At 45.6% G+C, this 22,088-nt stretch overlaps 1 protein-coding gene across 1 annotated transcript in view; it reads left to right on the forward strand.

Moving 5' to 3' along the window:
• The window catches only part of LOC147896912 (NOL1/NOP2/sun family protein / antitermination NusB domain-containing protein), a 147,755-nt gene that overhangs the window by 16,828 nt on the left and 108,839 nt on the right, over positions 1–22,088 (forward strand). Inside the window, exons 3-5 of the mRNA XM_087381394.1 lie at positions 10,379–10,489; positions 19,197–19,262; positions 19,686–19,769. Coding sequence (XP_087237520.1) covers positions 10,379–10,489; positions 19,197–19,262; positions 19,686–19,769 — 261 coding nt within the window. The remainder of the gene's footprint in view (positions 1–10,378; positions 10,490–19,196; positions 19,263–19,685; positions 19,770–22,088) is intronic.

Genomic DNA, 22,088 nt, shown 5'->3' on the forward strand with positions numbered 1-22,088 from the left:
CCTCCTCAGGTCTCACCCACCATGGCAGGACATTACCACTTACCTCACCCGCAGTCATGACCATTTCCCCTCCGATCATCTCATCAGGGTCAGTAGGGTGCAAAGATATGCACATTAACCCCCCAACTCAGGGGGATCCCTCTACAGAAGTTACGGCAGTAGGCACCTCTGCCTTGGAATCTCTTGATGGAGAGGCATCAGAACGACACAGGTTATTGAACTTGAATCTTACTTTGGGAGCCACTGGTGATGCGAAGACACCACCCCGGGTGTCTCGACGACTGACCCCTGAACCAAGTATGGAGGTTGCTGAACAGGACTTACTGGAAACTCGACCTGGCGAGGTTATTTTTGCTGGGGGTAAGATACCTTTTCCAGCGGATTGTCCTCCACTTCCTCAAAATGATATGTTGGATACCTACTTCGCAACCTCCTCAGGAGATCTATTCACCCATGAGGCCCAGATAGAGGAACAGAGCCAGGAACACAAACGGCTGCTGTATGCATTAAAGCGGAAGCGGTCTCCTGTTTGCATGGAGGAGGAGGACCTGGACCAAATTTTCACACTTCCCTTGCAAGAGACAATCGCTTCCAACAAGAAGGTATCCCAAGCTCCAAGCTGTTACCTAGACATCGACACACTGGCTCCAGTGGCAGCTCTCGAGGACCCAGAGCAAGAGGGGATGAAAGCAGCCTTCGAGGAATATGGCGAACTTATTGACATGGCTGACCGAATGACCTATCGGGACAGGTATGCATGGGTTAAAAGGTCCCTTCATATGGCTCAGCGCATTATAGATGACAGCTTCATTCAGATGGGTGCCTCCCTCTTTAATACTACGGGTCAGGTTTGCAAGCTTCTGTCACAGAAGCAACACCTCCGCTTGGAACATGAGAAGCAGGTAGCCAGCATGCATAAAGAATGGGATACAACATTGCAAATGAAAGAAGCGGAGTGGGGAGCAATTCTACAGGCAAGGGAGGCTGCGTGGAAAACTCATCACGACGAGTTTCAGCAATGTCTTGTAGCAAAGGAGGCAGAGTGGACAGCCACCAGAAAAGTTTTGGAGGACAATCATTCAGCCCAACAGGCTCAAATCCAGCGGGAGCTTGCCGCCCTACAGGACAGATACACCTCACTGGCTGCGGATAAGCATACTGTGGATCAACAGGTGGAGGTGGTGCGGAGTCAAATGAAGCAGATTCGCGAGACGGAAGACCATCTCCAAGTTTCACATTCCAAGTTGCAGGACAACTTCCATCGGTTGCAAGATGAAAATGCTGCTCTCAAATCTCGATGTGAACATTACAGGTCTGGCTACCACAGGTATAAATCCAAATACGAGGACATCCGCAACCTCATGGACACAGTTGAGGAAGAGGCAAGGACCAGCCCCGGAACATCAGCACACCCACCACACCCACCCCCTCCCCCTCCCTGACTTTCATCCAGCAAGCAGTAGCTCCTGGATCTTTTAGTTCGGCATTTCTTTTTGCGAACTCTGTACATTTGGATTCTCATGTAAATAAGGAATTTGGAGTTGTATGGCCATGAGCCAGTTTTTTTTTCAGTTTTACAGTTGTAAGGCCATGAGCCCTTTCTTTTCAGTTTTGGGATGTCAACCCCAAGGTCACTTTCTTATTTGTAATTTACACTTAACTTTCTCTCACAAGATCCTAGGTCATTCACCGGGACGGTGAATGATAGTGGCGGGGGATCTGTTGTACTCAAAGTTTATGGCGACCCACCAAGAGTCACACCTGGGTCACGTCATGGTCACCTCAGCAACATGCCAAGTTGTTAGACCTTGGTCATACCTAGTCGCAGCGTGTTCACATGTGTTCACATCTTGGACGTGACATGGAACAGACTTGGACATGACTTGACATGGACATGACTTGGACATGACATGGACTTGACTTGGACATGACTTGACCTGGACATGACTTGGGTATGACGGAAGCAATATATGACTGAAGAGTGCCAAACCTCAACCTCGACTCACCATGGTCAAAGTCAATCAGAGGGAAGTATTGGCGCAATGGTACACCTGTTGGTGCACATGGGAAGGAGTCCAACAGTTAAGAGGCATAGGTGGTGCACCAACCCTCTCAACCAACTAGTGTCAGGAGCGCAGGAGAACACATGGAGCACGGGATTCACTGACCTAGGACAGGCTGGAGTGTTGCGGAAGCCATCAAGGACAGAGCGGCCCACAAACGGTGGAATGGCTAAGGATGGCTAAGGGTGCAAGAAGACATCCAATAGGAAGAAGGTGTGGAGATTGGTAGCGGGGAGGGGAGCAGAGGAGGAGGAGGTGAAGAAGGGGAAAGGGGGAAGGGAGGGGGACTTTTCTGGAGGGGCGAGAGGCGGGAGTGAAGGAGTGAGAGGCTAGAGTCAAGAGCTCGCCTCGTGTGTATCTTCTGGGAGTGTATCAGTCATCTTGCTTTCTAATGAGTTATGCTACTTCCCATCTCTGCTCGCTACTCTAAAATCTCTTTTCGTTGTGTTCTCCTCCCCTCCTCTCCCTTCACCTGGTACAACGGACCTGTGTCATGTGGTTGAAGTTCTTTGCTGTTCATGTCGAGGGATGGCATTCATGATGTTGTTCCGCTTTGGTCTTCTTCTTGCTCACATCACTCAGCACTTGTACCGCTTGCACATAGTTGACACCATCTACCGCTTGCACATAGTTGACACCATCGAGGGGGCTTTCCTAACACTTCCGGAAGTATTACCGGAGGCCTAGGGCCACTGGTGCGAGAAGCGAGTAAGACGTGCCATAAGTGTCACTGATGGTACGTAGGTGAGTGCTTGTCGATGGTGTCAACTATGTGCAAGCGGTAGATGGTGTCAACTATGTGTTAAACTGTCTGAGGGGGGGGGGGGGTTTCCTAACACTTCCGGAAGTATTACCGGAGGCCTAGGGCCACTGGTGTGAGAAGCGAGTAAGACGTGCCATAAGTGTCACTGATGGTACGTAGGTGAGTGCTTGTCGATGGTGTCAACTATGTGCAAGCGGTAGATGGTGTCAACTATGTGCAAGCGGTACAAGTGCTGAAGTGATGTGAGCAAGAAGAAGACCAAAGCGGAACAACATCATGAAAGCCATCCCTCGACATGAACAGCAAAGAACTTCAACCACATGACACAGGTCCGTTGTACCAGGTGAAGGGAGAGGAGGGGAGGAGAACACAACGAAAAGAGATTTTAGAGTAGCGAGCAGAGATGGGAAGTAGCATAACTCATTAGAAAGCAAGATGATTGATACACTCCCAGAAGATACACACGAGGCGAGCTCTTGACTCTAGCCTCTCACTCCTTCACTCCCGTCTCTCGCCCCTCCAGAAAAGTCCCCCTCCCTTCCCCCTTTCCCCTTCTTCACCTCCTCCTCCTCTGCTCCCCTCCCCGCTACCAATCTCCACACCTTCTTCCTATTGGATGTCTTCTTGCACCCTTAGCCATCCTTAGCCATTCCACCGTTTGTGGGCCGCTCTGTCCTTGATGGCTTCCGCAACACTCCAGCCTGTCCTGGGTCAGTGAATCCCGTGCTCCATGTGTTCTCCTGCACTCCTGGCACTAGTTGGTTGAGAGGGTTGGTGCACCACCTATGCCTCTTAACTGTTGGACTCCTTCCCATGTGCACCAACAGGTGTACCATTGCGCCAATACTTCCGTCTGATTGACTTTGACCATGGTGAGTCGAGGTTGAGGTTTGGCACTCTTCAGTCATGTATTGCTTCCGTCATACCCAAGTCATGTCCAGGTCAAGTCATGTCCAAGTCAAGTCCATGTCATGTCCAAGTCATGTCCATGTCAAGTCATGTCATGTCCAAGTCATGTCCATGTCAAGTCATGTCCAAGTCTGTTCCATGTCACGTCCAAGATGTGAACACATGTGAACACGCTGCTACTAGGTATGACCAAGGTCTAACAACTTGGCATGTTGCTGAGGTGACCATGACGTGACCCAGGTGTGACTCTTGGTGGGTCGCCATAAACTTTGAGTACAACAGGGTGTGATAATGAAAAGGAAAAAGACTGGAGTAGAGCTGAATCCTCCGTATGTCATGTTGCCCTGGCTGGTGTGTAGCCGGTGATGGGACGCTGGCGTCTGTCACAAAACCCCACCGTTTTGAGGGGATTTTTAGGTCTTGCTTCCTTCTATAGGCACTTTATTCTCAAATTTGCCAAGAGGGCAGCTCCTGTTACTGACCTCTTGAAAAAGGATGCTTTTATGTGGTCAAAAGAAGCACAACACAACTTCAAAGGTCTAAAATTTGCTCTCACTCATGCACTTGTTTTGGTGTGCTCTGATTTTTCATGTCCTTTCATGGTGGAGGCAGATGCCAGTCGTAAAGGATTGGGGGCTATTTTGATGTAGGAACACTGAGTAATAGCCTTTGAAAGTAGGAAGTTTGATGCCAAGGAACTCAATTACCATGTTTATGATCAAGAGATGTTGGCTATCTTGCATGCTTTCAAGAAATGGCACCACTCTTTGTACGGGAGCAAAATTAAGGTGAAACAGATATAGGACACTCAGATTCTCCCTCACTTAGCCAAATTTTTCATGTAAGCAAAAGAGGTGGTTGGCTGCAATTCAATCCTATGATTTTGACATTGAGTACAGAAAATGTGGTTGCAGATGCCTTATCTGGAATGTGGGCTTGCAATTTGTCTGCTATCTCTCTACCATATGTCAAGAGTAGATTTATGGCATTTAGGAAGAGCATATGCAGAATTCTAAGGCAGCTCCCGTATTTTTGGATTTGCAGAGGAGGGTCACTTGGAATTCAAATTGCATAATGGGCTGTTGTGGTGCAAGGACAGGATTTATTTAGTGCCAGATTCACAATATAGACAGCTGGTTTTGCAAGAAATGCACTCCTCTCCCATGGTTGGACATGTGGGTGTCACTAAGACATTTGAGAGAATCAAACTGAGCTTCATCTAGGAAGGCATGTGGCGGGATGTGGTTAAGTACGTTGCTGAATTCTTGCCTTGCCAATATAATAAAGTGGACAGCAAATTACCGGCAGATCTCTTGCAGCCATTACCATTCCATAGGGCAAATGGATGCACATAGCAATGGACTTCATCACAAGATTGCCTTCTAGTGAGTGGGGATGGGACAACATCTATGTTGTGGTGGATTGATTGACAAAACAGGCGCGTGCACGCGCGCACGCACGCACACACACACACACACACACACATAGATCTATATATATACATATAGACCCGTTATTCAGCATCACAGGTTGCTTGGCAATTCATTGAGCATGTCTTTAAGCATCATGGCTTTCATTTAGCATTCGAGCTATGTCCTTTGTATTTCCCCTTGCCCATTTCTTCATGTCATCTTGTATTTGAGCACATAGGTTTGAGAGTTCATCATTCTTGTTTTCCCTAGTTTCTTCTGTAGGCATTCAAGCTCAGCATCCTGCAATTTACACACCTCCTTGACTGTTGATATGCATGCTTTAATATTCTTGTCTTCGATTTTCTGTACTTTAGTCCAAATGACACTATATTTGCACTCCTTTTCACCTCTTGTTTTCTGATCCCGTGCGGAGCCCTTAAGGCCATTGTGGGCTTTCCAACACACCTTCGGACTAGAGCTGCAAATACAAATAAGAATCAAGGACATACAATGCAACGGTGAAAGGAGAGAGGACAATCAGTGAGCTTGAAGACCACTCCGAGCTGCAAGTACATATGAGAATGTGTGTATTGTATTGCATTGTATTGCTGCACCCTTTTGCAAATCAAATGGGTACAATGGGCAGCTCATTGTATCAGAAAACAAGAGGTGAAAAGGAGTGCAAATATAGTGTCATTTGGACTAAAGTACAGAAAATTGAAGACAAGAATATGAAAGCATGCATATCAAGAGTCAAGGAGGTGCGTAAATTGCAGGATGTTGAGCTTGAATGCCTACCAGAAGAAACTAGGGGAAAACAAGAATGATGAGCTCTAAAACCTACGTGCTCAAATACAAGATGGCATGAAGAAATGGCAAGGGGGAATGCAAACGAAATGGGAAAAGGACATAGCTGGAATGCTAACTGAGAAAACCAACTCTCTTACCTCCCAAATGGAGATACTAGAAGTCCAAGTTGCCACTCTCAAATATGAGAATGAGAAGCTGAAGGCACGTGCACATTGGGAGGAAGGGGAGCTTCAGCCACCTATCAAAGAGGAGCTAAACCTTATCAGAGAGAAAATGAAGTAGTTCAAGGAAGTAAAGGGGACCTTAGAAGCGAGATGCAAGCTGATTGATGAACTGAAAACTGAGAATGAACAGCTCAAGAAGGGAATGGCAGCCTTACAAGCCACTATGCATGGGAAACATGCTGAGATCGCACACCAAATCACGAAGGGGAAGGCAGATATGCTTGCATAGAAGGATGTGTTAAAAAAAGGAATAACAGCCCGCGAAAAAGAGCTCATCTCTGAAACTTTGGAGGAAGAAAAAAGGCGTAACAGCAAGGCTATGAATGTACTGGTAAGAGGCCTGACAGTAGATGATACCCCCATGTCAGATGCCAAAGCTCTATTTGAAAAGATGGGCGTCAACCTTACCTGTGAATCAGCTTGGAGGATGGGTAAGCAGTAGAAGCATTGCTTCTTCTTCGTGCCTCGGGAGCGACTCTAATCTTTCAGAAGTCGTAATGCTCGTCATAAAGGTTTTGTATCCCTTCGGCAACATATTCTAATGAGAGCATAGGCAACTATACTGGGTCCACCTTTTGACCAACTGCTCGTTGTTGATCTCTCATCACCTTTACTTTTATGAGGTAGGCATGCATGACATCTCCCTCTCCATCCTCATGGTGAACAATTTATTTTGGAGGTTGAGGATCGTTATAGTATTATTTGCTTCTTACAAGTCCTCTCCTTCGAAATATCCGCCAACTGAATTTGCGAGATCTCTGCATCTGCTATGTTTCGATGATCATTGATTGCACCTCTGCATCCTTTTCCTCCCACTCTTTCACCTCATCTAAATCTGCATGTATTGTTACCTTTCCTGTCGCATCTAAAGTGTCCTCGGATTTCAAATCCCCTAATGCAATCACCTTTCACAACTTCTTTTTAGTATGCGACTCCGCAGCTTCATCTTTGAGATAGGGTAATTGTCCTTGCATCTCCACAAGATTGGAGTTGGCACATGTGAAGCCATTGGATTGAAGATCCAGGAATAGACCTAACAACACAGATGCACTTTGGCTCACAATGGCTCGTTGGGGGGACGTTTGAAAGGAACGGTCAACTTCCAATTTGTAAGCCCCCAAATGAGGAGAGCATGGGAGAATGACTCTTTTAGATTCTTAGGGGGTTTATGGAGGGGTATGAAAAGGCTGCCCTATGGGCAGCAGCAAACAGATCCTTCTTGGATTCAATGTGAATCCATCAACAGGGGCAGATCCATCCATAAGACGGCCATGTTTTGGCCATCCATTGCAGTGGGGGGGACAGGAGCCCAGATTGGGACTCTTTGGAGGGGAATGGGGGGCTGCACATAGGCCTGCAATTAAGGCCTGCTTGTGGGCAGAATTGCTTATGCAAAGCCCATCTGAACGGGGCAAAGGGGTTTTATTAGCACCTAGCCCAGTTGACCAGCCAACAGACTAGTCGGCAGCAGGGTCAGCCAGTCTTAATCCTGTTTGGCAGGAAGACTGGTAGTCATCCAATTTATGGGGCATTCCAGGCCCTATATAAGGCCTGTGTTGGGGGGCAGCTGAGAACTTTGTATGCTGCAATCAGCCCTTCAGATCCTCAGAAGGTGAGCAGTTCAAGAGGTGCAGAAGGGAAGCTGACATAGGTTCCTCCCTAAGTTACTGAGTGAGCAAGAGACTGAGCAACAGTTTGTGGACTCGGGTCTAGATTCAGAGCTAATGTTGAGAGATGCTTAGATTCTCCAACACATTGCTAGGAGAGGTTTGACTCTACAGTTTTTGGAGGTCTACGCAGAGTTTTGTTTTGGGTGCTCTTTTGTCCTTCAAACTTTTAATACTTTGGATAGATTCTATGTGGGCTCGCAGCTATCCTTGTATAGTCATTATTGGACTGTGTTATCATTCTATGTGGGGATTACTGCTATCATTCTATGTGGGGATCGCTGCTATCATTGTAGTCATTATTGAACTGTGCTTGAGCACGTACGGTTCATAGAAGTTTCGTTCAAGAGTGGGATAAAATTTTTGTATCTTCCTTGCAGTAATGAAGAAAATATACTAGGGATTAGCCTTGGTGGGAATGCGCCCTTGATTCAACTTGGCTCTGGTCTACTGTCCTCTCTGGACCTCACTCCTATTTTTGTTTGATTGCATGGTTTTGTAATTTCATTTTATGTAAAGAATCTCATTGAAATTCCTAAAATTGTGTTTTTAAATTAAAGTAATTATTTGTGTGATAACTCACTACCTAAGCTTCTTTGCAATGCTGTGACTGGGGGGATTACGTTTATGCTCCTGTTGTCCACAGTTATTCTCGAATTCCACCCTAGGTCGGCTTAGGAGAATTCCCGAAACCTGAGAAGGCTACAAAGCAAGCTAAAGCTACAACCAAAGATAAAGGACAACCTTTTTTGTATTGTTTTTAAGCTTTTAATAGAAGGTGCTTTTTTTCTAGAAAAAAGGAGGGACAAAGGATAGCTGCGTGAAAAAGATGAATTGGAAGTTTCCCTAAATGCTAGAACTTAAGTACGCAAGGATTTTGAATTTATTTGACTCTTTCAGACTGAATTATTTTGGGCGCTTTTTGAATTCTTCTTTAGTTTGTGCCTGTCAAAGAGTGTTTAAGATGCTTTCAAAACTCTGGTGTTAGGGTGATCCGGGAGCCCGTTCCGGCTCTCTTTTCTGCAAGGTTTATCTGTGTGTAGTGACTCAAGCATCAAAATTTCTCTCAACCCTGAATCTTTATAGCATTGATAAGCTCACACCCTCCATATAGTATATTGATATGCTGCAACCGTTTACAGGAGTAGAACATGGTAGACTGTTTGGCATTGTTGATCTTCTTGTTTTGTTATGGGATGTCCTCCTCTGTAGCCCCTTACGGACCTTGGAGCTATTTTTCCTAATGGCGTTACCCATTAGGTTCCTAATCATCTTGCCTCGTCTCCATTTTTTTTGCAATCATGGCACATGGCCCTTCTGCTCTTTAGTGAGAGGAAGCCTTCCAATGAAAGTTGCAATTCAAACTAGATACTCCATGGGAAGATACCAAACTTGCAGCGCTTTGCATTGTTTAAGGATTGATCTTCTTTAGTGTTATGGACGTCCTCCTCTGTATTTGAAGCCTTATGGACCTTGGTGCTATTTTTACTAATGGCCTTATCAATTAGCTTTCGAACGACCTTGCCTTTTTTAAATTTATTTTTGCAGTCATGGCACATAACCCTTCTGCCGTCTAGTGAGAGGAAGCCTTCCAATGAAAGTTGCAATGCAAACTAGATACTCCATGAGAAAAGGGTAGCCATGGGAATATTGAAATCTGCAACTCTTTGCTACTCAGTTTTGGAGCAGAGCTTCAGTGCACAGGGCAATGCCAAATTTTGAATGCCCTTGAATTCCCATCAATTGTTTTCAGGACTAGTCTGTAACCATAAGCATTAAATCTTTCCCACACCCCCGAAAAAAGGTGCGGAGTTTACAAAAGGTTGTAGCGTTTAGACAATATTGTAGGGTTTAGAAAAGGAATAGGGTTGAGAGAATGGAGACTTAGTCTCCTTCACTCATCTAAGCAGATGAGGCTTGAGAAAGAGGAGAGCTAGTCTCCTTCATCGATTTAGGGAGTTGAGGGTTGAGAAGTTTCATCTAGGAATTTTAGAGGAGAAAAGAGTTGTAGAATCAAGATTGAAGATGCTTTTGGAAACTTGTTGCATCTTGATGGACTATTTCAAGTTGCTTGATTCAGTCCTATTGTTGCTCTTCAAATATATGGGCTTTGTCCTCCAGGAGATGCTCCACCCTTGAGGCACGACACCCTGCGTTATTCGTTGTCAGGTGATGGAGGATGGGTGGCTGATAGGCTGATAGGTGGGGCATCCTCCCTTGTGTCCTTCCCTCTGTCCATCAATTCCACCGACTATGATGCATCAGAAGGTTTCCCTGTGAAATATTCAAATACATGCCTGTTGAAAATGAGGAAACCTCACAAAGACAATTTGCAGCTGCAAACAGGATAACTAAGGGAATGCTACATCTACTGCGACGGCTGTCTGAACACCTTTTACCCCTTTCTTAGCCATGAAAATTGAATTAGGCAATGCGCGTGTCTGATCTGTTATTGTATTCTATGTTATCTCACTTTAGTAAACTGTTACTTAAACAATTCACATGTCTGATGGCGCTGGTTGGTTTGTAGGTTACTGATGTCGTGGCAGGGATCACTCGATGGAAAAGATATCTGGATTTTTTGATAATGTCTTATTATGATGCAGACTACTACAGTAGAATGGAGCCTCTTCTTCAGCAGGTATCTGCTCCTTCCCATGAAAATGGTGGATCTTTTTTGGTCTTCATATACTCTTTACTTTATGGCTCCCTATTGCTCCTTTGTTTGGAATAATATTTCTCACTTGTTTGTTTTTTTTCCCCAAAAAGATTACTTCATTAAGTATGAATGACAGCCGCAAGAGCAAGCTCAAATGCGGGAGTTCATCATGTCATGCATGAGAGAAAAAACAGCTCAAAAGGAGCTAACAAAAATCCAAGGTGGAGGCTGAAAATGCCACCTCAACCCTGAAGAAGACTCAGAGAAGAATGACGATCCTCTCCAAACTTTGAAAAAAGTATCTCTCCTGGCTGTAGCTGCTCTGGAGGATTCCTGCATGCTCACCTAGATGGCCATCAAGAGCTAACAAAAACAGCTCAAAAGGAGCTAACAAAAATCCAAGGTGGAGGCTGAAAATGCCACCTCAACCCCGAAGAAGACTCAGAGAAGAATGAAGATCCTCTCCAAACTTTGAAAAAAGTATCTCTCCTAACTGTAGTTGCTTTGGAGGATTCCTGCGTGCTCGCCTAGATGGCCATCAGTGTGTGTATAGTATCAGTCCATGTACTGGCCATAGACTGCAAAGGGTGAACCTGTGAATCCTTCATCGCCTCCGTTATCTGGCCCTCCAAATATGCCAAGCTACAATGCTAGCCAGATTCTCCCAAGATGTGTTTACCGAGGCATGAGCAGCTCTGAAAGGAGTGAAGGGAACATCCTGGAGAGAGCATGACTCCACAGAGTGTCGTCGTATAATGAAGGATGAGTTTGAGTTATGTCCCTTGTAAAACACCTGAGGGCCAGTAAGAGATAACCATGCCACTGATCCCCAAGTCATGAAGAAGGGTGCTCTATGAAATATGCAAAGAATCTTGGCAACACCCTTCCAGATTGTCCTCGCCTGTTTGCACTCCCAGAGGCAATGCTGAACTGACTCAACTGTTGCATGGCATCGAGGACAAGTAGGGTCAGCCCCGAACCTGGATCTCCACAGGTTCATTGCAATCCCTCCATGTATAAAAATTTAAAAGAAGAGAGTGATCTTTCTATTTCTGAGAGATTTCCAGAGCCTCCTCCAAAAGTTTTTTTGCACCTCTGCAGAAATCTGAAAACCATCCCAATGAGGAGCTGTGGAGGGCCTCCAACCTGTACTGCAAAGCCGAAACCTCCTGGCATTTTTGTATGTGTAAAAAAAACATGCTCTTCTCTTGATGCCCTTCATCAATCCATTCCCACTCCCTTGGGTCCTACTGCAAGAACCTGATGGGGAACCACCATATAACCAGAGTCTCCAAGACCCAAGTGCTAGGAGAACATGGTCAGGATCGAGATACCACAGTGAGTCCGTGCCCCACTCCATGTAACCTGCAATCCTAACAAGCTGGAAGGCAGCCCCTAAAAGAATATCATCTGAAGATTTGAGAATTCTGCCTCCCGAGTGAAAATCAAAGACAAGGGTCTCATGTGCATCCCGCAAGGTAATAACCTGTAAAGCAACACCCGTTCCTGTGAAAGCTCCCAACCAAGTGGACTCTGTGATCGGCATGTCATCTGTATCTATCCACTCTGCTAGTATGGCTGCCTCTATTTGCTGCATCCTGACTGCACTCTCTCTGAGGTGGCCAACTGATAAGAGTCACTGATCCTTTGGAAGCTTTCTAAAAGTCTTCCACGCACCTACAGTGGAAGCAGGTCCCCTCTCCCATCTAGACCACTGCATATAAATTGACACTCCTAGTGATCTGCCATGCTTATCTAATATAGATTCATTCCACATGACTGGCTGCCTGTCTATTTCTTCGCGAGAGGAGGGTGTTACTCTCTGAAGATTGTCTCTGAAGCTGCCCCAAGCTTTCAGAATGGAAGCCATGAGAGGGGAAGAGGGAGATCTAGGATGGGCTGAAGTAAAAATCCATCTCGGGCTGTCCATCCAATCTCCCCTGTGAGAAGGTGTACAAGACTAAATACTGTGTAAGATTTTTTTTTTCCAAGGTTCCTGTCCAGGCATTAATCTTCTCACTACAAACTTGCAGAGCAAGGCTATACACTGCAAGTTCGGATCAATAATATTCATGTGGGGAGAATGAGGGTCTCCCAAGCCACCCTAACTACAACATCTGAGGTGCCATCTAACCCACTCCAAAGGAAGTTCCTGATAGGTCTCATGAGCTGAGATATACAACCTCTAGATGTGCACCAACATGAGCAAATGAACCAAGCAGTAGCCAATAAAACCTGCTACTTTGGATGCAAGGTCAAGTTTGGCAGAACTCCAAAAAATGAGTTTCCTCCTGATGCTCTCCAACATGAGAGCAAACTGTTGTGCTGGAGAGATGCCCTCCCCAACCTGGCATCCTAGGTACCTGATGAAAACACCCCTCTGAATCCAAGTGAATCCTATGTCAATCCCCCAATCTGGAGTGTCCTCATCACTAATCCAAAAGCCATTGGATTTGTTCCAATTAATATGAGCCCCTGTTGCAGTACAAAACAAATCCAAGGCTATCCTGAATGAGGTCAGTGTCTGTGGTGTGGCATCCAAAAAACGGTCGTATCATCTGCCAACTCACTATCCAATAGCTCATCCTTCTGCCTCAACGGAAGACTCAACCCAATAATATCAGCTTGATCTCTAAGGTAATAGCTCATAGCTTCGGCCACAAACAAAAAAAGAAAGGGGGCTAAAGGGAATCCCTGACGGACCGACTTGGTAATCTGAAACTCGTCTCCCTTGACTCCACCAATGAGAACCCGGCTACGGGCTGATTTGTAGAGAGCTGACACCCCTCTGATCCATGCATCTGTGAATCCAAAGCGAGTGAGGGTACTCTCTAGAAAGCCCTAGTCTACTCTGTCATAAGCTTTCTCAAAGTCCAGGAGTAGAATGGCAAGCCTATGGCCACTATGCATGGCCCAGTCAGAAGCCTCCCAAAATGAGAAGATGTTATCGAAGATGCTCATGCCATGCACAAATCCCGTCTGTGTATCATGTATAAGACCTGGAAGAAAGGGTTGCAGACGTAGGTTGATTGCGTTTGCTAGGATTTTGTACTAAGTACCCAACAGAGTGATCGGTCTCCATTGAGACACTAAATTCCTGCAACCTCCTTTTGGGATAAGATGAATGAGGCCCTCCGTAAGTGAGTCTGGCATCTCACTTGAGTCCCAAACGCCTTGCAGGGCTGAGGTAATTTGATCCCCAATCTGATCCCAAAATGAAATAAAGAAAGAGGAGGTAAGCCCATCTGAACCTTGGAAATTCTAAACTCAGGTTTGATGTCAGTTGTCTATCTCTTTTCATGGAAACTGCACATTCATTGAGCATTGTTCCACTAAGTCCCCTTATCACTATGCCAGATGTGAAGTAAAATTTGCAACTGTATAACCCACACGTGACACTCCAAATTTAGACCTTGGAAACAATAACCCCTTTCTGAGCAATGAATAAAGTCCTTTGTGGGTTGTGATTGTGAAGAGTTAATAGGATTCTTCATGTGAAGGATCGACAAATATTTCTAGACATAGACTTTTCTACTCTTAGCGTTTTCATTTTGTGAGAGCTTTTTAGGCAGCTCTTGAGGAATCTCTACTCAGCACATATTTGATCCCATGGAAGTGATGGGGATTGACTTTTTTCTTGCCAAGGATCAAGGTGCTGGCCAATGAAGAGTCAAGTTGTACGTGATTGTGGAATCCCCACACAACACATTTTGCTTGCTTTCTTTTTTTTGAATCCAAAGCAGTATATCGGAATACAGGGACCACATGCATATGCCTGCTCATATAGGTGGAATAACAACAGCTGCATCACGGATTCCTAGACGAATTGTTAGAAATGACCCAACAGAGGGTACATGCAGCGGAAGACTTATAGTAATGCCCAGGAGCTCACACAGTGTGGGATGTGGGTGTGGAATCACAAACTTCTTTACTTATGTGCGTCACATAGATGTGCAGACTCATCAATAGACAATGAACCAACCAGATAGAGAAACCACCAAAATATATATTTCCGTCCACAAATATGGACACAATACAAAAGAGACAGATCCAGAGTCCCACCAATGATGTGGTCCTCTGATCTTACCACAAGCTCCTTCTCCTATCTGCTGGCTATCTCTAGACTCGAGTCCGCGTGCTCCACCTCGAGCTTCTGTAGACTTTCCATCCAGATCCCTTCCACCTTGCTGTCTTTGCACCAGCCTAGGTGGGCAGCTCTTCCAGCTCTCAGTCTGCTGCAATCTGCTGGTTCCTGCTGCTGCAAGTGATGCAAAGTGAGGCCTCAAGGACCTCCTTTTATAGGGCCCCAAGGGCTGGTAAAAATACCGACCAGCCTGCAGCAGACTGGCCGACCAGGGGTCCAGCCCTATAAGGGCTCACAACCCGGGGCTTTTATGGCCCAAACTTCCAAGGCCTTTGGCCCTCCATTCAAGGCAGGGGTCCAGCCTATATAAGGCATGCCTTCTGCCCACTGACAACCATATTTGCTGCTCCACATTTGCGCCTGCACATCCTGCCATAACTGCGCCTCTGCCAGGCCCTCTCCCAATTCCGTACAGAGCCGTACACCCTGTAGATGTCAGCGCCATGTGATTGCTTTTTATTCCGGGTTCCTTGTGCTGGCTACTGCTTCGCCTTTTGCTGCTGCAGATCCATCCTAGCTCCAGGTACCCTCCATCTCTTTGATTCTTGCCCACGTGGCATCCAATCAGATGCCCATGTAACAGACACTCAAACCCTAGGTTCACCCCCCCCATGCTCTCTGCATATGGGGGCTTACAGATGGGGAGGTGACCTTTCCAACACCCCCTCTCACCGACACATCTTGGCCCAATGTCTACACGTCAATGACGATGCTCCAGTAACTCCCTTGTTGTAGTCCTCTGGAACCTTTCGGCGTCGAAATCTTTTCTTGGCTTTTCATCCAGTGGCTCTTGCTCCACTAGGTTCCGCACACCATCCTGGTACACAAGTCCATCTTTGGTAGCACCTCCTGGTACCACCTCCTTCAGTCACGTTCCCGCCACTGAACTCCAGCAATCCAGCCGTCACGATCTTCCAGTCGTCCCCCTCATAATGAGTGAACAACCTGGAGTCTTCCAGGCACCATGCTCTGAGGGTCTGTTTCAACCCGTCCTTCCTGTGGCAAGGTCTGCAACCAATGAATATTTCCAGATAACCTGGACCATGAACTCTCGTTGAGTTCTCAAGCAGGTACTCTTCTGGCTTCAGTACTCTTTGTCCATCACCTTCTAGCTCTGCGTCCGAGATTTGAAGAAGCACCAATACTTCCCCTTCTACCCTCGAAGAAGGCCAATTCCTTCCAATCTCTTATCACCTGAGACAAATGAAGAGCAGAGTCTCTCCACAGCATGCTATAAAGGCTCAAATGCAGAATATCAAATACATACCAGACTGTTGTACTGCCTGAATGTTCGCTTTGAAAGAAAACTCTCATTGAGGCACCCACCAAGCGCTTGTGTAATCCTGTACTGTCCCCTTCTGAACTCCAGCATCCATCTGACCATGAGACCCCAGGGCCTTCCATGGAATCCACCCTTGTGTCAGTGTCAACAGCCACACACCTGGAAGATACCAAGCGCTCCATGCTGTCCTTCACCTTCACAAAGGCATCTGAGTCCTCGTCGATCCACATCTCTATGTCAGGCATCCTCACTGTGATTTTTGGATCAACATATCTGACCTCGGTAACACTCGGTGATGTCACCAGGAACAACTCCTTGATTACCACATTTGCTTTGGCCTCTCCCTCTGAATCTGAGTAAGACTCCTTTTTGTTTTTCAGATCTGCCTTTTTCTTTCTGCAGTCCTTTGCAAAATGTCCTGGTGTATCACAATAGAAACACTTCTTCTTATGCTTCCTCTTCGAAGTCCCCTCGTCGTCAGAGTCGTCTTTCTTGGACTTACCACTGTTAGGCTTGCCCTTTCCTTTGCCAGCGAAATCCTTTGCCAACATCGCCTTGTCATCTTTGTCCTCGTTGCAGAGTTTCTCCCGAGCTTCCTCCTGTAGCAGTAACGGACCCAACTCCTCAAACGTCAGAGGTTTGGTCCTCTGTCCTGTTGTCACAGTCGTAACAAAGCTCTTGAAACTCCAAGGCAGTCTTCTCAATACTACCAAGGCCAAATGGCATGAGTCTGTCTTCTGACCAATTGCTGCCAGCTGATCCCTCACCACCTTGACCTTCGTCAAATGGCTATGTACCGTATCTCCTTCTTCCATATCAAGATTGTAGAGTTGATGTTGAAGAAGCACAATACAGATCCTTCAGGGTGGCCCACGCCTCTACTGAATATGTGGAAGAACGGAGTCCGCCGTAGTCCCTATGATTATTGCCAGAGCATGGGCATCTCTGTCTTCCCAAGCTTCAAGCTCCTCTCTGTCTACTGCCATGAGTATCTCCCCTTTCCTATCCACCATGTCCTCCGGCTTCAACTCCACTCCCGTGGTCAGCTTCCACAACTTCCGAGCCACTAAATGACTCCGGATCTTCACTTTCCAGATCGGGTAATTAGTCCCGTCCAGGTTCCCAGACTCTCCAAAGTTAGGGATAGTGAAAGAGAGAAAACTGGCGGAGGAGGAAGGGAAAGCACGGGCTGAAGAGGCTGTAGAGGTCGACATCTCTGCTGTTTATACCACACAGCAAAGTCAACCAAACTCAATTTCAGTAAACCAGAACTCTGAACGCACCTGACTGAACCTGAGTCACCCTCCTTCTCGCAAGGGCACAATCCTCCAGTCGTGGAAGTCGATTCCCTAGAGCTTCTGAATCAGGGTCGTCCTTTAGCAAGGTCCCTGCCTTCAGGCTCCCACACGTGTGAGCCTCCTACTTGGGCTCTGATACCATGTTAGAAATGACCCAACAGAGGGTACACGCAGCGGAAGACTTATAGTAATGCCCAAGAGCTCACACAGTGTGTGCGGTGTGGGTGTGGAATCACAAACTTCTTTACTTATGTGCGTCACATAGATGTGTAGACTCATCAATAGACAATGAACCAACCAGATAGAGAAACCACCAAAATATATATTTCCGTCCACAAATATGGACACAATGCAAAAGAGACAGATCCAGCGTCCCACCAATGATGTGGTCCTCTGATCTTACCACAAGCTCCTTCTCCTATCTGCTGGCTATCTCTAGACTCGAGTCCGCGTGCTCCACCTCGAGCTTCTGTAGACTTTCCGTCCAGATCCCTTCCACCTTGCTGTCTTTGCACCAGCCTAGGTGGGCAGCTCTTCCAGCTCTCAGTCTGCTCCAATCTGCTGGTTCCTGCTGCTGCAAGTGATGCAAAGTGAGGCCTCAAGGACCTCCTTTTATAGGGCCCCAAGGGCTGGTAAAAATACCGACCAGCCTGCAGCAGACTGGCCGACCAGACTGGCCGACCAGTCTGTGGCTGGTCCAGCCCTATAAGGGCTCACAACCCAGGGCTTTTATGGCCCAAACTTCCAGGGCCTTTGGTACTCCATTCAAGGCAGGGGTCCAGCCTATATAAGGCATGCCTTCTTCCCACTGACAACCATATTTGCTGCTCCACATCTGCGCCTGCACGTCCTGCCATAACTGCGCCTCTGCCAGGGTTCCGTACAGAGCCGTACACCTTGTAGATGTCAGCGCCATGCGATTGCTTTTTATTCTGGGTTCCTTGTGCTGGCTACTGCTTCGCCTTTGGCTGCTGCAGATCCATCCTTGCTCCATGTACCCTCCATCTCTTTGATTCTTGCCCACATGGCATCCAATCAGATTCCCATGTGACAGACACTCAAACCCTAGGTTCACCCCCCCCATGCTCTCCTCATATGGGGGCTTACAGATGGGGAGGTGACCTTTCCAACACGAATCCCTGACTTTTTAGAACATGATTTTTAAAATCTCTTTGATGCCTTTCCTTTTTCTTGCTTGTATAACTTTTCCCATAACAAGCTCAAATTGATGTTTGATCAAACTGTGCAAAGGGAAGCAAAATCTGTTGATATCTTTGTAGTTACGCTTTTCCTGTTTTGCGGTTACTGTGCTGATGGACATAATGGTGGATACCTTTCTGTGGAATGTCTGCAATATGTGTGTATCTTCCATGCATTTATTTTTTTAAAGATCATGTATGAGTGTATTCTATGTATGGAATTTTTATTCAGGATAGCATATTTTTTAGAACATGATTTTTAAAATCTCTTTTATGCCTTTCCTTTTTCTTGCTTGTATAACTTTTCCCATAACAAGCTCAAATTGATGTTTGATCAAACTGTGCAAAGGGAAGCAAAATCTGTTGATATCTTTGTAGTTACGCTTTTGCTGTTTTGTGGTTACTGTGCTGATGGACTTAATGGTGGATACCTTTCTGTGGAATGTCTGCAATATGTGTGTATCTTCCATGTATTCATTTTGTTTAAGATCATGTATGAGTGTATTCTATGTATGGAATTTTTATTCAGGATAGCATATTTCTCCAAAAGCTATAAGAGTTTTAAAGGCCATCGCAACAAGCATGCTAGGTGATGCTCGCTGCATTCCCTTTGTGTAGTGTTAACGAAGAACTCGATGATGTCCATTGCATGCACTTTGTATAGTGTGAAGGAAAAATTCGATGTAGAGAATAACAGCCAAATTTCTTTATTAACAACTGAAGTGTATCCTCTTGGTTTACAGTAGCACTTGTTTCCCTTGAACAGATTTTGCGTTTGGGAGTTTATGAGCTTGTCAAATCGGAGACACCACCTCATGCTGCTGTAAATGAGGTACGATATAACTTTAGTTTACAAAGCATTTGGACAGTCAAATGGATGTTCCGTGATCTTGTACAAGTGGTGAGAGTGCTACACTTTGATTCGAGTGAGGGGATATCATTCAAAAGCATTAGCTCACAGTCCGACTAAGATTAGATAATATAAACTCAATGTGCAGTGTTTTGTTGGATGTCTAGCTCATAAGTGATAGATTTTCCATGGAGGGATGGCTTTGCAGGTCTTTAACCAGTTCAGTTGGAATTATACAATGGGTAACAGGGAAAAGTAAAATCCATTTTTGTCAAATAACATCTACAAGTCAGAGCGAATGACAACATAACTGATATTTTCTGAAGTGCACACATTTAAACAAACTGTAATCACATATGCCATGTAAAGTTCAAATGTCATTTAACCTTGTGACTGTTGTGACAGACTGTAAAACTTGCAAAAAAGGCTCTTCGGAGTGGTGCTGGAAACTTGGTAAATGGGATTCTTCGAAGGATGTCTCTAAACGAGGTATGTTAGCCTACCTAACCTAAATACTAGGGGACTTGAATAGAGGAAGCTGATCAAGGCCATGTCTCTAAAGCAGATGTATTGACTATCCAAGCTAAAATAGTAGCTAGACATTAAAGAAATTATATGCAGTGCATGGTTTGCTGGGCGTTAATATGGCTGCCTATTGGATGGTGTAATTCACAGAAAGCACTAAGGCATGATCTTGTATAGAAGTATGAAATTGGAAATAAACAAATCTGAAAGTTATACATACAAATCCGATTTTTGATTTCTAAACTTCAATTCCAATACTTGCAACTTGTTTTGCAAACATTTAAAATCAGAAGTTCAATGTTCAAACTTAAAATTGTCAGTCACTATGAACAATTATGATTCTTTAGATTTCAAAGTAGGTACAAAGTTCCAACAGCAAATATCTTGGAAATATTAGTATATTAGGGCAAGCAAATGTAATAATTAGTTAGAAGGGTTAGGGGCACTCTTTCCTCATCTAATGTTTCCCCCCCTATTGTACTCTTTCACAAGTCATTCTTGCAACTTGAGTTCATGGATTCTCGCATTTTGGTCTCTCCACATTGTGTTCTTCGCTCCTATCTCCATCGTTTGGAATGAGAGCACACTGCCTCTTGCTCCCCCGCAGCTAGCCGCAGTTGCCCAAGCCTCGTGAGAGCCTTCACTTTCATCATGAAAACCCTTGCTGGTTGACCTCCTACAGTCCGGCCGCGTTCATATTTGGCATCAAGAGAGCTCCTAGAGCTGTTCTAGGAGAGGCCGCCCCTGATTCAGTCAGAACCGGCTTTGCTGGAGCTGTTTTCCAGGTGGTTTTGCTGTTGGTCGACCTGGTTTTTGGTGCTTTCTGCCCTGCATGGAAGGATATCCTCAGGCCGCCTCAGATTTTGGTGGTTTTGACTTTAGTTTTACCATCTGAGAAGGGTTTCATGCTTTTCTGAAGAAGATTGCCTCTCTTTTGAAGAAAATCACTCTTGTTTCGGGCTGTTTCAACCAACCTGTGTGCTGTTTTACAGTGCTGCAGCAGTTCTGCTCCTGGCCAACCAGATTTCAACTGGTTTCCAGTGACTTTTCAGCGGTTTTTGAACGGTTTTGCTAAGAACTGAAAATCATTCTCATTATAGCTTCTGTATCTAGGCTCCAACAGCTCCAACGACTCATGCCCTCAACATCCATTGGATATAATCTGAATTACCCTTCCAAAGCTGAGAGCCATTCTTCTTGCTTAATAGGATTCTTGGTTCCTCCTTTGAATCTGTCGCCCGTTGAAATATCTTTGAAGTACCACACACTTGTCCAACCAAGCCCCTGCCATAATGTATGAAAGACAAGCATCCATGACCACCGATGGTAGGCCCACATAGGCATGATGATGATTTGACAAGGGAACATTAATGTCCCATTGGCCTGCGAACTCATGTGCGTATTGGGCATATGGCATCCTTCCACATAAATCTGTCCAGACTGCATTTGCTGTCCAGGCTGCATTTGAGGTGGTCTAGACTCTATGTAGGGCCTCCTATCTGATTGAGATCGAGGCCAACTCCTCTCATAGGGATTGTGCTGAAATAGAGATGAGAAATAGGTGCTTGAGGGACATGCTCTCCCAAAAGCATCCACATGAGGTTGGGATGCACCACATGGAGGTAGTGAATATCGGGCTCTATCCCCTGCACATAACTCCAAGGATATCATGCATTGGAAGTGTCACTGCTGGGAGTCTCTAGCTGAAGTTCTCCATGCGCAAGATCATAGTGGGCTGCTCACTAATAAGCTTTCCAAAGATGGAAGGATCTTGCTGGTTGTGTAATATATATTTTGCTTGTTGCCCACCTTGCATCTCGTGTGGGATTGCAGTAGAATCCCCATGCATTAGTGTGTTGGGATAAGTATGATCAAGGGCTTGCTCTATGGTGCATGTGTGCATCTAGGGGAGTCACATGTGTGTTTGTGTGTGTTGTAAAGGCACATCAAGTGCTATGATGTGTCTAGTGTGTGACCTAAGTGATGATGTAAGACAAAGGCAATCCCACTGATGTAGGGACTGATTCCCACTGATGTAGGGGCTGATTGCCACTTTTGTAGGGAAGGTATTACCTTCTCCCCCTTTCTATAAGAGAGAGTCCTCTCTCTCACAATCCATAATATAGAGAACTACCATCTTTCTTTCATTGTGGTCTCACACCTCTTGCAAGATGCATCTATTCTATCCTACGGGATTCTACACTTGGTATCAGAGCCTTAGGTTCTAGATCTAGCCTAGCCTAGCATTAGATGCTTTCTCTAGCATAAACTACTAGTTTCTCA

This window comes from Dipteris shenzhenensis, chromosome 11 (assembly GCF_047967505.1).
Source record: "Dipteris shenzhenensis isolate YYH24624 ecotype China chromosome 11, Dip_SZ_1.0, whole genome shotgun sequence".
Lineage (NCBI taxonomy): Eukaryota > Viridiplantae > Streptophyta > Polypodiopsida > Gleicheniales > Dipteridaceae > Dipteris > Dipteris shenzhenensis.